This window comes from Lolium perenne, chromosome 2 (assembly GCF_019359855.2).
Source record: "Lolium perenne isolate Kyuss_39 chromosome 2, Kyuss_2.0, whole genome shotgun sequence".
NCBI lineage: Eukaryota > Viridiplantae > Streptophyta > Magnoliopsida > Poales > Poaceae > Lolium > Lolium perenne.
Genome location: NC_067245.2, coordinates 295,241,288 through 295,258,537, shown reverse-complemented (window position 1 = coordinate 295,258,537; position 17,250 = coordinate 295,241,288). Strand labels below are relative to the sequence as shown.

At 41.1% G+C, this 17,250-nt stretch overlaps 1 protein-coding gene and 2 long non-coding RNA genes across 3 annotated transcripts; 1 reads left to right on the top strand and 2 right to left on the bottom strand.

Annotated features, from left to right (window-relative positions):
* The first annotated feature begins 1,666 nt into the window (after positions 1-1,666).
* LOC127336168 (probable LRR receptor-like serine/threonine-protein kinase At1g56140) lies at positions 1,667-16,467 on the top strand. Its single transcript, XM_071826740.1, has 24 exons — positions 1,667-1,958; positions 2,057-2,136; positions 2,217-2,288; positions 2,384-2,455; positions 2,538-2,609; positions 2,711-2,782; positions 2,863-2,934; positions 3,500-3,571; positions 3,665-3,739; positions 3,832-3,906; positions 4,029-4,100; positions 4,206-4,241; positions 4,338-4,397; positions 4,768-4,812; positions 4,910-4,974; positions 5,089-5,468; positions 5,557-5,734; positions 13,366-13,386; positions 14,160-14,321; positions 14,406-14,524; positions 14,762-14,972; positions 15,059-15,290; positions 15,378-15,528; positions 15,826-16,467. The coding sequence occupies exons 1-24, from the start codon at positions 1,746-1,748 to the stop codon at positions 16,168-16,170; spliced, it is 2,952 nt and encodes a 983-aa protein (XP_071682841.1). The 5' UTR covers positions 1,667-1,745; the 3' UTR covers positions 16,171-16,467.
* LOC139829903 (uncharacterized) lies at positions 5,792-8,264 on the bottom strand. Its single transcript, XR_007873203.2, has 3 exons — positions 7,995-8,264; positions 7,656-7,888; positions 5,792-6,998 (listed from the first exon to the last, which is right to left on the bottom strand). It is a non-coding gene; the product is annotated as an uncharacterized lncRNA (long non-coding RNA).
* On the bottom strand, positions 10,560-13,032 carry LOC127336175 (uncharacterized). The gene is made up of 3 exons (XR_007873202.2): positions 12,763-13,032; positions 12,424-12,656; positions 10,560-11,766 (listed from the first exon to the last, which is right to left on the bottom strand). It is a non-coding gene; the product is annotated as an uncharacterized lncRNA (long non-coding RNA).
* Positions 16,468-17,250: the final 783 nt, after the last annotated feature.

Below are 17,250 nucleotides of genomic sequence, written 5' to 3'. Positions count from 1 at the left end.
AAAGAATAACATACTGTCACACAAGCATACTGCAACATCCATTTCATTAATTTATAATATGTACAGAGTGTTTTTGCCTTTTTTAGCATGTAAAATAATAATTAAAGCAACTAAAATGGAGTATTTGTTTTGCTCTGTATTATTTTTTGGAATACACTAACTACCAAATTCATGAAACTTTGGAGATATATAGTTCATTCTGATATCCTACAATAGAGTTCGTTTTTTAGATTGTTGTGAATTATATAGACCCATATTTTAATTTGGAGAGCACATGTGCTAAGGTGCAATAAATCCATATTTTATTTTTCCTTAGTTTATGTTCGTTACAATGTACATCGATGGTGCACCTCAATGACCGGAGTTTGATTCCTGTCAGGACGAATTTCGGAACTGTCACGCCAAGTCCCGCTTCTACTATATCAAAAAGTGTCTAGTTCCTCCTAGACACGGTTTCATTTTTTTATATTAGTGTTAGGAAACACCAAACACTAGTTTTTCATGTTAATTACCGATATATCGCAGATTATATATTTCTCACATAGATCAAGACAACAATATAAGGATGACCTTTTTCCATGGCACAACAGAGTGTACCATACGCTCGGCGGACAAGCGGATGTTGCTTCAGGATGGGTGAGCTTCAGGTGAAAACCATGTGGCATCCTCAATCGATGCCGACGATATGTGAGTTCTCAGGTGGCGGTCCTCTTATAGGAGGCATTGTTTGTGGAGCCCCTTCACCATGGACGTTGGTTGAGCCTGTCAATTGGTGGTGGCTAGTGATGCCTTGCAAATGTGTTCATTCCTGCTTTACATAGGTCGGGTGTAATGTTTAAAACTTTTGAGTAATAATGCGACCTTTATCAGAAAAATATACACGAGCCAACCAACTAGAGATAGAAACGTAAATCAACTAAGACTCCTGATTCTAGATAACTAATATTACATGAAAATAACGAAAGATAACTAATCCTAAGATAGGAAGGTTTAAATCGGCTATATTGCTTGGCATGAGTGACATCACTCCCTACCCAAGAAGAATTAAAAATCGGTGCTTGTTTCCAGCGGATCACGTGCCTCCTATTCAGAAGAATCCATCCAACAAGCAGAAAGACGCTTGCAATGTTGCCCAGGGTAAATTTATCATCACGGTTGTAGTATAGGCCTTTAGCAAGCTGCTCGTATCTTAACTAGCGATAGCCGCATGAGTGGACAACTGTTTGGCAATGCAACTATGGTCTTGGGAGGGGCCGCGAGTTCTGGAGTAGACGGCCCGACGCCTCCACAGAACACTACCAGGGAAAGGCCTATAGCCGCTAGGCTTATCGCCGCCATGCCTGGATAGCTGTGCGCCGGTGCTAAATAACGCCACTGAGTTTCCCTTGGTCACCAGAGTGGTATCACTGTCATCTGGTGTGTCGCTCTCCTCGTACCCGTGTGCATGATCCATGTCAATTTAGACACTGATCTTTCATAAACCGATTCATCAGCAATGGAAACTTACAAATAAAGCTTATGTTTAGTTGTACTAATAACCCTTACATATCAGTCAGTAATAGTTAAACAAAAGCTTCATGAACAGGACCGATCCGGGTGACGGTGAGCATATAAGCTCCAATTCAGTTCATCTTCTTTCCTGAATCCAGATTGTTGATTCGAGTTCCCCACGCTGTTCGCTCCTAACCAGCCAGCTTTCCTGCTTCCTGTCGGCCGTCGGATCACCATCGGACGATGAAATTTTGATGGTGTGTCGTTTGTCTCGCAGCGGCGGCACTGGACGCGGTCTTCGCCAAGCTCGGCCAGAAGGCGGGGACGTCATGGAACATCAGCGGCGACCCCTGCACGGGCGCCGCCACGGACAACACCGACATCGACAGCATCCCCAACTTCAACCCGGCCATCAAATGCGAAGTCTGCACCGGCGGCAACACCTCCGTATGCCGCATCACCAAGCTGTAAGTGCCCCCTCTTAATCTGGCCCCGCACCCGCGCTCACCCTGTTCGACGGAATGCCAGTTCTTTGTTGGCTGATGGGGGATGCCTTGCGATGCAGGAAAATATACGCCTTGGACGCGGTCGGTCCCATACCAGAAGAGCTGCGGAACCTCACAGGCTCACAGCCTTGACCAATCTGTATGAAGCCCACATTATGTCCTATACTCTAACTGTACCAAGTTCAGTTATTTCTTATATCTGCATCGGTTTTGTTTCAGAAATTTAGCACAAAATTACTTAACAGGGCCTTTACCATCCTTCATGGGCGAGTTGACTAATATGGAGTACATGTGAGATTCACAACTCAAAACATGATTTCATCATCAAATGCATACATTATTTTTTTTGGCATGTAATCTCACGCTTCCTCTTTTCAACATATAAGGAGTTTGGGTATCAATGCATTATCTGGACCTGTACCCAAGGAGCTCGGGAACCTTACGAATCTTATAGTACTGTAAGAAAATAGTCTTTATAGCAATATAAGAACCTTATATGAAGTTTGCATGTCTAACCTGAAATATGTGGTGTATTTGTAGAAGCTTTGGCTCAAACAATTTTAGTGGCTCGCTTCCTTCGGAACTGGGAAACCTGGCAAAACTTGAGCAGCTGTATGTATTTTCTGGGGACTCTGTTTTCTTCTGCCAAGCCAGTTGCCTTTTCGCTTGGATCCTTGTCTAATGTGTGTTGTTTCTGTATTTCTCAATTACAGGTACATTGATAGTGCTGGCGTTAGTGGACCACTACCATCATCACTTTCCAAGCTTACGAAAATGAAACAATTGTATGCCTATAGTTGACATGTTGATATATTATAACGTTCCACACCATTCAATCTTATGTACTTCTCTTCTCTTTGTTCAGGTGGGCATCAGATAATGATTTTACTGGGCAAATACCAGATTATATTGGGAGCTGGAGTAGTTTAACAGATCTGTAAGGTCACTTCTGATCTTAGTTATAGCAGTTTGATCTCTAAAAAAAATACTGCAAATGATATGGATATGTTGTTTATACAGTTTCAAAGAATATTTATCTGCAGTGAGGTTTGAAACAATATTATTGCAGTTTTCTGTAGTTATCTACAAGCTGAGCTTTAGTTTGTGCAAAACATAAATTGCCGTTGGAGTGGGAGATTCATTTTAAATAGTAGTACCTCCGTTCCTAAATATAAGCCTTTTAGATAGCTAAGTTTGTTATCTAAAAAGGCTTATATTTTGGAACGGATGTAATAACTATTTTAATGCAAGCGGTATCATTTTCAGTACTTGAGCCTTTCTTGAACGTGCTGAATCTTCATCTGTGGCCTCTGAAGAAACAATCCATTTGAAGTCTCAGTTGTTGAACAATACACGATATACATTGCATCCTCCTTCCCCAATTATCCATTAGGCGGTTGCTAGTATCAGATAAACACTTTCTTATGTACTTTCATTACTAAGTTGCTGCATTCATGAGGAAGTGATGCTTCATATGACTAACTAGAACAATGGAATTGTAGGAGGTTTCAAGGCAATTCTTTTCAGGGTCCAATTCCAGCTACTCTTTCCAATCTGGGCCTACTGGCAAGCTTGTAAGTGCCTAATACCGGTGATAAGAGCTAAATGTCATTGTTTAATGTGAAGGTTGCAGCAGGGAGAATTAATATTTTACTTCTGCGGTGCAGACGAATTGGTGATATATTAAATGGGAGCTCTTCTTCACTGACATTCCTCAATAACCTGACATCTTTGAACACCCTGTATGTGTAACATGTCATTCAGTTAATGGCTCAAATTACAGTAGTAAATCTACAAGTTCAGTCCTAATACATGTAACATGTTTTCTTTGCAGGATTCTGAGGAACTGTAGGATATCTGATAAGCTCGTATCAACAGACTTTTCGAAATTCACGAGTTTAAATTTGCTGTAAGCATTTTGTGGCGATGATAAACTACAACCAAGTTCATTTCATGCAAAATACTTGGCATTACTATGAATTATACACTAGCTGATGACATCTTTTCCTTCTGGTTATATTATTATTATAGGGATTTGAGTTTCAATAATATCACAGGAGAACTACCACAAACCTTGTTGAATCTGAATTCCCTCACCTTCCTGTATGGACTCTCTTGACTTGAAAGTGTATTTCTATGGAAGGAAGACTTTCATCATTGTTCTTAATCTCTAAATTTTGTTTGTGACTGGGAATAATGGCCTTTCAGGAAGCCTTCCAAGCTCAATAGGATCATTACTAAAAAGTTTGTATGTAATGCGGTTTGATTTTTATTTACACAATAAAAGCAGGCTGGTATTTATTTATTTTCTAATGGTGCTTTCATTCTATCATTTTGTAGAGATTTTCCCTACAACCAGCTCTCAGGAAGCGTTCCTTCTTGGGCTAAAGATTCTCAATTGTAAGTTCCAAATTCTGAAACTCGCATTACTGGCGAATCAAATCCAGCCTAACTAAGGTCATGTTTCGTCTCAATTAGGCTCTTGGGCTGACTTATTATTCCTATGTGTACACATGAAATAAGCTTGATTCCTATTTGGTAATCTGAAAAGCTTTTTTGGTGCCTCTATCTTAAGTATTTACAAAAAAATTAAGATGCCTACGGCTTCTAGTGTTTATGAAGTGAGATATTAGTCTTACAGCCAAAAAATCGGTCAGCTATTTATGTATAACTTGAGTTATTTTATTTAAGCTATAGGACAGAAGTTCTAAATATTCTATGAAGTATGAACAATGCATTCTAAATTATTCTGGTTGTTCATCCTACTTAGGAATCTGGTGACAAACAATTTCGTGGCCGATAGTTCCAGCAACAGGTTCGTCCATATTTCAGTATCTCCTAAACACCTTCAAGTATGATTAGTGGTTCTCTCAGCTTTATTTCGGGTTCAAAACACTTTGTTACATTTGCAGTGTCTTACCTATGGGGTGGGGTTGCCTTCAGCGTGGTACACCACGTTTTCTTGGTTCTCCAAAGTGTGAGACTTCTGGATTTTGAAATTTTAAGCATGTACCTATTCGAGGAACTATACACTCGCAACTGAAGGTTCACTAAACTAATATCAATATTAAATAATTTAACCTGCTTGCAGCTTCTTCCTTCGCTGTGGACTGTGGTAGTATGCGATCTGTATCAGGCTCAGATAATTCTGTGTATGAACCTGATGATGCCAGCCTTGGACCTGCATCATTTTATGTTACAGGAGGGCCAACATGGGGTGTTAGCAACGTTGGAAGGTTCATGGATTCACGGAATGGAAGTTATATAATCTATAGTTCACACCAGTTTCAGAATACACTTGATACAGAACTGTTCCGGAATGCAAGGATGTCACCTTCATCCTTAAGATACTTCGGTATTGGACTCGAAAATGGAAACTATACAGTTACACTTCAATTTGCAGAGTTTGACTTCCCAGACGGTCAGTCTTGGAAGAGCACAGGGAGAAGGGTTTTCGATATATATATCCAAGTAGGTTCCTGTTTCACTGATAAGTGGTAGCCAGTATTATTAGCTTACAACCCAGTCAATATGTTTATTGTTGATTTTGTTGTTATAGGGTGTCCATAAAGAGCAGAACTTTGACATAAGGAAGGAGGCAGGCCGGAAATCTTACACTGCTGTTAGGAAGCAGTACATTGTTCCTGTCACGAAGAACTTTCTTGAGATTCATCTCTTCTGGGCTGGCAAGGGCACTTGCTGCATTCCTTCTCAAGGCTACTATGGGCCTGCGATCTTGAAGCGACACGACCTGATAAGGTTGAGTGTCTCTGTGTATAGTGCTAATCCCTGGATCGGTTCACCAGCACACACAGTTTCCATAGGTATCAAAGTAACAAGTGCATCATTAATTAACGAATGATCTAGAATATTCATTTATTACAACTTTGCATAGCATAAAGCTAGCTCAAATAGAGTATCAAAACAACGGAAGCAAATACGGTAAAAAGAGGCTCCATCCTTCAATGCGCCACAGGCGAACAGAGTTGAGTGGAGACTCGCGACCTAGTCGATCACTCAGAATAATAACCTGCAACATAAAAGGTTACAGCCACGAGTGGTCAATACATTTTGGAATTGTATTGGCAAGGGTGCTTATTTGGCAAGGTAGAGTTCAAGGCAAATTTGCATAAAGCGATAGTTTTATCCTATCATTTTATAAAACAATTTTATTTTCAAAACCAGAACATGGACACGCTGATAGACATCAGGTGCTCCTACCCAATTGTTCAACCACAAATTTTAGTAATTATGAAATAGGGATGAGTGAGAAATTGTCATAGCTCCAAGTCTAATTGCTCAAACTGTCCGTAACCGGGGACACGGCTAAGTACTCAGATTTTTCACTCTCGAGAGGTTTGTGTTCTTTACCCGTATGACCCAGACAGCCCACGTTTACCAGTACACGCATTTTGTGTAAAGGTTGGAAGAAGTCCAAGCCGAAGCTTTTGGAGAAGTAGTAGAACAAACCACCCACGTGCCGTACCAACCTACACTATTCTACATCTCTGGCCACGATGGATTTGAACTACCACAACCTACTAAGCTCAGTCATAGCCCATATCAACAGACATACGGTAACACACGTAAGCATTCAAACAAGTCACCAATCTATTTCTCTTATACCCTAGGCGGCAATCCCCACCATGACGAACACTCGATGACCCAATCAATGCCAATCCGCCTAGGTAGTTCATTAATTAAAGTTGTTTTCAATTATAGAAAAGTATAGCTACAACTCAATAAATTTGATGATGAACTCCCACCCCGTTTACTGAGCTAGCTAAGCAATTCTACAACGATGGCGATAAAGGAGTGACACAAGGGGACACAACATAGGAGCAAAGCAAAGCGGAAAAACAATTTTCCTACACATGCAAACTACATAAAACAATCTACAATGCATAGGAAAACAATAGGACTTTTATGAACACCACTTGCCTTAGTTGTTGAAGTTGTTCACGCACTCGTTGCAATCGCAGACGTTGCACTCCTCGCAGTCTACACGTAGTAATCATATTGCAATCAATAACAAAACAACCATAACATATGCAAACAACATGATGCATGATTATTTGATAAAAACCAAAAGGGTATCAGTATAGTCTCCTGATTATTAAAATATATATGATGCATGGGAAAATATTTAAATGCAAGGATTATTATTAGATTGCAATTTATAGAGTGCTAAGGGTTAAATTCGAATTACATAGATTGGTTTTGAAATTAACTTAAACAATTTCACAATTGTGTTCCCTGCACAGCTAACGAAATTTAGAAGCTAATGCAGAAAGAATCAACTAAATCGGATTTATAAAACTATAGTTATGTCAAAAATACTCTATTGGAGTGTTTTAAATTCACGAAATAAAATATACAGTAAACTTCTAATTTTATTGCATAATAAAATTCTACATGTTTTTCTGAATCCGTGGATATTTTATTTGCAAAAAACGGAGCTATAGATCTTTTTCTATGAATTTTTGAATACTGGACAGCTAGCAGATTAGTGTATGCGAAAATTCGAGTTTTTAACTGAAAACCAGACAGCGACGTGGCGCAATGCTATTGGACGGTACCCCTTCACACGGATCAGCAAAAACAGACCATTGGATCTAATAAAGAACGGATGGACGAGATCTAATCTGAGAGGCTCACCGGAAAAGACAGAGATGTCCGGCGACGGTGGCTGTGGCGATCGGAAGTCGATGGTGACGGTGGTTCCAGCGAACTCCCGAGGCGGCGAAGTAGATGACGGTGTTCAGCTCCTCTTGGCGATCACGTCAGCGTCCTGGTCGTCGTCTTCCGCTTCCCGGAACGTCGGTGAGGTATGGATGGAGACGTCGGTCTTTGGTGGAACTCCGGCGAGAAATCCCAGCGACTCCGGTGCTCTACAGATGGGGAAAAAGGTCAGGGCGACGGTGTACTGCAATAGCAAGAGCTTGGGACAAGAATTAGGGGCAGAGGTGGTCGAAATCGACAGAACCGAGCTCGCACCAAGCTCCAATGGCGGCGGAACTGAGATCGCAATCCGGTAGCCTGGGGCGATTTTGCTAGATTGTTTTGAGGGTTTCGGAGGAGGAGGTCCTGGGGTATTTATAGGGGGATTTTCGTGACGGAGGGGTCAAGAAACAGAACGAATCGGAGAGATTTTCCTGGGCAAAATCGGGCTTGAAACGAACTGTGAACGAACTCGAGCAGCGTGGGATTCACGTGCTGCTGCTACGCAGCTAGCTGCCTTGCTGGCCTGGCGCATACGCGCGTGTGTGCGGCGGTCGGCCGGTTGGCCGGCCGGTCGTATTCCTCTTTTTTTTTCTATTCCTCTTTTTTTCGTATTCTACTTTCTCTTATAAAATTTAATTTACTAATCCGATTTGATTTAAACAAAAACATACATATTTGTAAAATCCCAAATATTATTTTAGAATGTTGTGAGACTATTTCTCTGTCGAAAGTAAATACTCAGAAATATTTTTTGTAAGCTATTGCCTTAATAGCTATTTGAAAGATTTCAATTGGCAAGAATGATTTTTTTTCTTCAAATTATGCATGAATGCATGATGCAAAATCTAAATCTAAAACCTGGGATGTTACAGACTACCACCCTTAAAAGGAATCTCGTCCTCGCGATTCGAGAAGGCTAGAAAGAAAGGGTTTAGGTTCGGTATGACTACGGTGCTACCACCCTTAAAAGGATTTTGGCTAGGTCTCTTCTTCAATTTCCATTTTTCATGGGTCTCCTGCCTTGCATCAGTTTTTTGTTTATTCATCACACCTTCCAAGGGGGCTCACTTTTGATGCGATATATATTACTTATATCCAGGACTAATCTTGATATGAATGACTAAAATGCACTAGTATTGGAAGGTAACTGTGTTGTGAAGAGTTGATCAAAACTTACTAGCCACCCTCATGTTGATGTGGTTCACATGTCCTTCCTGGAGCTGAGTGGTCTCGTTCCCTTCATCCTTCTTCCTCTCAGGGCAATCGTTGGCATAGTGTCCATTCTTGTGGCACTTGAAGCACTCCACGAGACTAAGATCCCTTTTGATATACTCCTTATTGTTCCTCCCATTGGTATCTCCATGGTTATGGCCATTACCTCTCTCCGATTTGTGATGGTTGTCACTTTTGCGGCCATTATGGTTGTGTCCATTGTGGTTGTTGTGTCCATTGCCTCCATTATTGTTGTGTTCCGAATCTCCCTTGCCATCATTAGAAGTGCGGGTCCTTTGATGTGGTCCCCGGTTGTAGCCATTGTGTTCGTGTTTCCTCTTACGGTTCTCCATGCTCTTATGCTTAGACTCTACAACAACGGCCCTATCCAGCAACTCTTGATAACTGTTGAACCTTATGGCTACAAGCTGGATGGATATTTCATCATTGAGCCCTCTCATGAACTCATCCTGCCTCTTAGCATCAGTAGCCACATCATCAGGAGCGTAACGAGCCAACTTGTTGAAGAGATCGCCATACTCGCTCACCGTGCGTGTTCCTTGGCATAGGTCGCGAAACTCACGCCTCTTCAGTGTCATGGCTCCAGCAGCAACATGAGCAGTACGGAAGGCTCCTTGGAATTGATCCCAAGTAATAGCATCTATATCAGGATAAGAAACCTGATAGTTGTCCCACCATTCAGCAGCAGAACCTTCCAATTGATGTGCAGCCAATCGCACTCTCTCAGCTCCCTGGGCTTGGACAGTATCCAGCTTCTTGTTGGTAGTACGGAGCCAATCATCAGCCGCGATAGGCTCAGAAGTGCTTGAAAAGGTTGGGGGGTTCAACCTCAAAAAGCGAGTCAAACGGTCTTGCTGCGGTGGATTATTGTTGTTGTTGTTGTTGGCCATAAACTGTGTCATCATTTGCATCAGCTGCGCTTGAGCGGTCATCATCTGTTGCATCTCCGGGTCACGTCGAGGAGGCATCTGTTTGGCTAGCATAGATGAGAATAGATGGAAAAGGACTAAGGGAAATACTACCCATGCATAGCACTATCAAAGGAACACTTAGAAATCATCACACAAGCAATCCAATCATCTTAAAATACCCTTTGAAAATTGAGTACAAATAATTTCGAAAATTTGTTCAAGACATTTGTATTTTGAAGTAAGTTTTATTTGTAGTTGTCGTGAAAACAAGAGGAAGAAGACAACTCACAAATCAAACAATTCAACGCATCTATCACTAAGCGTATTAGAATCTTGGTTCTAAGGATCATCATCAATCTTCAATGTCTTCATATATGCTTCGTCTTTCCCGAAAGAAGTAGTCGAAGGTGCAAGTAGTCCAAAATGGTTTGATACGTCATGGTTGAGACTTCATAGTTGGAATGGGGGATAACCATCTACTAATTTGAATAGACGAGAGTGTGAGAAAAATGATATAGAGAACACTACATACAAGAAAAAGAAAGTGGAGAAGATAGAATTTTTTTTCAATTCCTAATGTCTACTCCATTTTTCTAAGGTCGCGATCCTACAGTCAACACACTGCTCTGATACCATCTGAAGCGACACGACCTGATAAGGTTGAGTGTCTCTGTGTATAGTGCTAATCCCTGGATCGGTTCACCAGCACACACAGTTTCCATAGGTATCAAAGTAACAAGTGCATCATTAATTAACGAATGATCTAGAATATTCATTTATTACAACTTTGCATAGCATAAAGCTAGCTCAAATAGAGTATCAAAACAACGGAAGCAAATACGGTAAAAAGAGGCTCCATCCTTCAATGCGCCACAGGCGAACAGAGTTGAGTGGAGACTCGCGACCTAGTCGATCACTCAGAATAATAACCTGCAACATAAAAGGTTACAGCCACGAGTGGTCAATACATTTTGGAATTGTATTGGCAAGGGTGCTTATTTGGCAAGGTAGAGTTCAAGGCAAATTTGCATAAAGCGATAGTTTTATCCTATCATTTTATAAAACAATTTTATTTTCAAAACCAGAACATGGACACGCTGATAGACATCAGGTGCTCCTACCCAATTGTTCAACCACAAATTTTAGTAATTATGAAATAGGGATGAGTGAGAAATTGTCATAGCTCCAAGTCTAATTGCTCAAACTGTCCGTAACCGGGGACACGGCTAAGTACTCAGATTTTTCACTCTCGAGAGGTTTGTGTTCTTTACCCGTATGACCCAGACAGCCCACGTTTACCAGTACACGCATTTTGTGTAAAGGTTGGAAGAAGTCCAAGCCGAAGCTTTTGGAGAAGTAGTAGAACAAACCACCCACGTGCCGTACCAACCTACACTATTCTACATCTCTGGCCACGATGGATTTGAACTACCACAACCTACTAAGCTCAGTCATAGCCCATATCAACAGACATACGGTAACACACGTAAGCATTCAAACAAGTCACCAATCTATTTCTCTTATACCCTAGGCGGCAATCCCCACCATGACGAACACTCGATGACCCAATCAATGCCAATCCGCCTAGGTAGTTCATTAATTAAAGTTGTTTTCAATTATAGAAAAGTATAGCTACAACTCAATAAATTTGATGATGAACTCCCACCCCGTTTACTGAGCTAGCTAAGCAATTCTACAACGATGGCGATAAAGGAGTGACACAAGGGGACACAACATAGGAGCAAAGCAAAGCGGAAAAACAATTTTCCTACACATGCAAACTACATAAAACAATCTACAATGCATAGGAAAACAATAGGACTTTTATGAACACCACTTGCCTTAGTTGTTGAAGTTGTTCACGCACTCGTTGCAATCGCAGACGTTGCACTCCTCGCAGTCTACACGTAGTAATCATATTGCAATCAATAACAAAACAACCATAACATATGCAAACAACATGATGCATGATTATTTGATAAAAACCAAAAGGGTATCAGTATAGTCTCCTGATTATTAAAATATATATGATGCATGGGAAAATATTTAAATGCAAGGATTATTATTAGATTGCAATTTATAGAGTGCTAAGGGTTAAATTCGAATTACATAGATTGGTTTTGAAATTAACTTAAACAATTTCACAATTGTGTTCCCTGCACAGCTAACGAAATTTAGAAGCTAATGCAGAAAGAATCAACTAAATCGGATTTATAAAACTATAGTTATGTCAAAAATACTCTATTGGAGTGTTTTAAATTCACGAAATAAAATATACAGTAAACTTCTAATTTTATTGCATAATAAAATTCTACATGTTTTTCTGAATCCGTGGATATTTTATTTGCAAAAAACGGAGCTATAGATCTTTTTCTATGAATTTTTGAATACTGGACAGCTAGCAGATTAGTGTATGCGAAAATTCGAGTTTTTAACTGAAAACCAGACAGCGACGTGGCGCAATGCTATTGGACGGTACCCCTTCACACGGATCAGCAAAAACAGACCATTGGATCTAATAAAGAACGGATGGACGAGATCTAATCTGAGAGGCTCACCGGAAAAGACAGAGATGTCCGGCGACGGTGGCTGTGGCGATCGGAAGTCGATGGTGACGGTGGTTCCAGCGAACTCCCGAGGCGGCGAAGTAGATGACGGTGTTCAGCTCCTCTTGGCGATCACGTCAGCGTCCTGGTCGTCGTCTTCCGCTTCCCGGAACGTCGGTGAGGTATGGATGGAGACGTCGGTCTTTGGTGGAACTCCGGCGAGAAATCCCAGCGACTCCGGTGCTCTACAGATGGGGAAAAAGGTCAGGGCGACGGTGTACTGCAATAGCAAGAGCTTGGGACAAGAATTAGGGGCAGAGGTGGTCGAAATCGACAGAACCGAGCTCGCACCAAGCTCCAATGGCGGCGGAACTGAGATCGCAATCCGGTAGCCTGGGGCGATTTTGCTAGATTGTTTTGAGGGTTTCGGAGGAGGAGGTCCTGGGGTATTTATAGGGGGATTTTCGTGACGGAGGGGTCAAGAAACAGAACGAATCGGAGAGATTTTCCTGGGCAAAATCGGGCTTGAAACGAACTGTGAACGAACTCGAGCAGCGTGGGATTCACGTGCTGCTGCTACGCAGCTAGCTGCCTTGCTGGCCTGGCGCATACGCGCGTGTGTGCGGCGGTCGGCCGGTTGGCCGGCCGGTCGTATTCCTCTTTTTTTTTCTATTCCTCTTTTTTTCGTATTCTACTTTCTCTTATAAAATTTAATTTACTAATCCGATTTGATTTAAACAAAAACATACATATTTGTAAAATCCCAAATATTATTTTAGAATGTTGTGAGACTATTTCTCTGTCGAAAGTAAATACTCAGAAATATTTTTTGTAAGCTATTGCCTTAATAGCTATTTGAAAGATTTCAATTGGCAAGAATGATTTTTTTTCTTCAAATTATGCATGAATGCATGATGCAAAATCTAAATCTAAAACCTGGGATGTTACAGATCTCAGCTTTGAGTGCAACACCAAGTACATACCTTAACTTGAAATAATGGTTTTAATACCAACTACCATATATTCCCCAAATTATTAACTTGGTAGAAACACATACTCCCTCTGCTCACAATTACTTCGCGTTCTAGGTTTAGTCAAAGTTAAACTTTGTAGACTTTGATCAAATATTTAGAAAAAAAAATCAACAATTATAATATAAATTTATTGTATTGAAATTGTGATTAACTAAATTTCCTTATTATATGTATTTGGCATTACGGATATTGATATATTTTTCCTATAATCATGGTCAAATTTTAAATTTTTTGACTTTGACTAGACCCAAAACGCGAACTAAATAAAAATGGAGGGAGTAATAAAGTTGTTGAATGCAATCTTATGTTCTTGAAATAAAAGCAACTGGAAATACTAGAGCATCAATATGAAAATTAGGGTTGATACTGTACATATTTCATTTAGTCCTGTATGTACTCGTGGCTGTTATAGAAGTTTTCTTCATTCTACTTTCAGTACTATGGAAAGCGAAATCACATCCAGTTTGGCTTTGTGTAAAGTAAAGAATTAAGATAAATGAAAGTTGGATAAAAATATCAGTTTGTCTATTGCCTCTACTGTATTAACTATTACATTGGTTAAACACTCACAAGAGAACTAGTGAATTAAATATACTAAACAAACTACTCAGGAATACTAGGCATGGGGTTAGATTTTTGTAAAGGAAGTCTTAGAGGAGTTTGAAATATACTGACTGTTTACATCACATTTCTAACAACTGAACTTTGTGTCAGATTTCACCCCTACAGTGCGTAATGCTGTCGCAAAGAAGAAAGGTAGTAAAACAGGTGTGATTGTGGGAGTCATAGTTGGTGTGGCAGTTTTAGGACTGTTAGCATTTGCTGGAATCTTTATTTGGAGGCAGAAAAGGAGAAAACTGTCGTTGGAGCAAGAAGGTATGGGATACACTAGGACTACATTGTGTTCTAACTGAGCAAAGGAGTAGTCGTAGTAAGTATATCTTTTGTGATGTCTTGCAGAGCTCTACAGTATTGTGGGAAGACCTAATGTTCTCAGCTATGGGGAACTGAGGTCGGCTACCGAAAATTTCAGTTCTAATAACCTTCTCGGTAAAGGAGGATATGGGTCAGTTTATAAGGTTGGTTAATCTTGTACATAGTCTTGAATTTTCTTTTAAGTTTTCATCCTGGAAGTAATTTCCGATAAGCGTAAATATTAGAAGACACACCTGTCTATACGAGTTATTTTTGTATTTTTAGTTTCCCCACATACATGTTGACAAAATTTCTAAAATGAAGAGGGGACAATGATGGTTACCAGTGTGGCACCTGAAAGGCTGAAACTTCCATTGTTGAAAAATGTTGCATTTTTGTAGGGTAAGTTAACTGATGGTAGGTTTGTGGCAGTGAAGCAGCTGTCTGAAACATCTCATCAGGGGAAAAAGGAATTCGCGACGGAAATAGAAACTATATCTCGGGTGCAGCACCGTAATCTCGTGAAGTTGTATGGTTGCTGCCTTGAGGGCAATAAGCCATTGTTGGTTTATGAGTACCTGGAGAATGGAAGCTTGGACCATGCTCTGTTTGGTACAAATTCTGTTGAGTGACGCAGCTAAAAATCTGCAAATTCAGGCTTAGTATAGACAACTAAATACTTAAACCCACATCTGCAGGAAAAGGGAGGTCAAACCTAGACTGGCCAACGCGCTTTGAAATATGCTTAGGCATTGCGAGAGGTCTGGCCTATCTTCATGAAGAATCTAGCATCCGTGTTGTGCACAGGGACATAAAGGCCAGCAATATCTTACTTGATGCCAATCTCAATCCTAAGATCTCAGATTTCGGGCTCGCGAAACTTTACGATGATCAGGAGACACATGTCAGCACGAAAGTTGCTGGTACATTGTAAGTGCATTTCCACTTTGCTAACCTTTATGCTTACATACTATTTTCATCTGTATGCTTATGTCGTTTATCATCTCTTTTTTCAAGTGGTTACCTCGCACCTGAGTATGCCATGAGAGGCCATGTGACAGAGAAGGTTGATGTGTTTGCATTTGGCGTTGTGGTATTGGAGACTTTAGCTGGAAGACCAAACTATTACTCTACTCAGGACCAAAACAAGATTTATATTTTCGAATGGGTAACTCACTGATGATCTGCAAGCTGTAGTATGCTCTTTGTTATCGGTATAAGTAACCTATAGTGATTCCTACTAAATATTGGAAATGTAGAGCTCACATGCTTTCACAGAATTTTAAATCAAGCCCTCCTGGCTCAGTTTTGGCATATGTGAGTGCTTGCATCATGCAGAAAAACTGCAGTGAAACCGCTACAGTGTATCTTAATAATATGCTAATTTAAAATTCAGTTTGCTCGATTTTTCTATAGTACTTGAACACATATGCTGCATTTTAGCTTACCATCTTGACACTTTCAGGTCTGGGAACTGCACGAGGACAACCACCCTCTGGATATGCTCGACCCGAGGCTCGAAGAATTCGATAGCGAGGAGGTGCTCCGGGCCATCAAGGTGGCGCTCGTGTGCACCCAAGGCTCACCCCACCAGCGGCCATCCATGTCGAGGGTGGTGGCCATGTTGACGGGCGACGTCGAGGCGCCCAGCAATGTGTCCAAGCCCAGCTACATCACGGAGTGGCAGATCAAGGGTGGCGGCGACACCAGCTTCATGAGCTCCAGCGTCAGTGGGCAATCGAGCTCGACTCAGAAGACCGACTCAGTGCGGTTGCCGTTCCTGGGCTCCATCATTGACGAAGGCCGTTGATTTGATTCATTCTCACGGTCGAATTATCAGTCCATGGCGAATTCTTGTGGTACAGATTTATTTGAGAATGCATTCATCTTGCGGATGGTGTTTGTGCAGTCAGTAATTGTTTGCGTAAATATAGGTTTGATTTCATTTGCTAGTGCTCATACTTGCATTGCCGTTGGAACTGCGTAGTAGTAGTAGCAGGTAAAGTTGTATGTGTACCGTGTACATATGTATTATTTGGCCTGCAAACAGGCTCTTGTGGTTAGGTAGGTCCCTTGTGGTGGAACCAGCCTACCCAGGTTTAAGTCATAGACTTGATATGGCTGTTTGCATTTACCTGGATTTATTCCAGGATTTAACCGGTGCTATGCTTTCAGTGGTAGGTGACGTGTCCGTCAACAGCGAGGCGCCAATGGTGACTTCGTCAACCTCAAGATATGTCGGCTCAGTCCCTCGGAGGTGCTCATAGTGGTAGGATGTGCGTGCGTTCATAGGGGTGTTTGTACATGCATGTTTGTGAGCGTCTGCGTTGTACTGTGTTCTAAAAAGAAAATGTATTATTTGGCCTGTTTGGACGGATATAAGATTTGCAATAATTTTGGCCATGATAGGAGAGAGAGCGGACACTAGCATTCGAACTTGGGATCTCGCGACGGGTAGGGAGGCCTCCCAAGTCCCAACCATCCGGTCTATGCCTCAGTTCGTTATAAATACTCACATTTTCCTACATGGTGCTGTAGATATTTTAAGCCTTGACCGTTGTTTCTTGGAAGATCTACTCAAGTCACATCTCAGCGCAAAAGCTGGTTGATTCGGCATTAGCTGGTTCGTCGATTTGGGAGCAAGTTGTTGGGTAGGATGTCTGAATCGGCTGGATAAAGTTGAGTAGTTTTTTTTTTTGCACCAATTAATCATGTGGTCAGTTAAAAATTTAGCAACTTGCTAGCAGTTTAAAAATGGGGTAAGCACTAAGCAGTGGGCAAAAGAACAATAGACTGTCACACCAGCACATTGCCGCATCTATCCGCATTGTTTGTACGAGCAAGTGTAATACTACTGCTACGCTACATTTACTGGAATTTTGGGCATTTG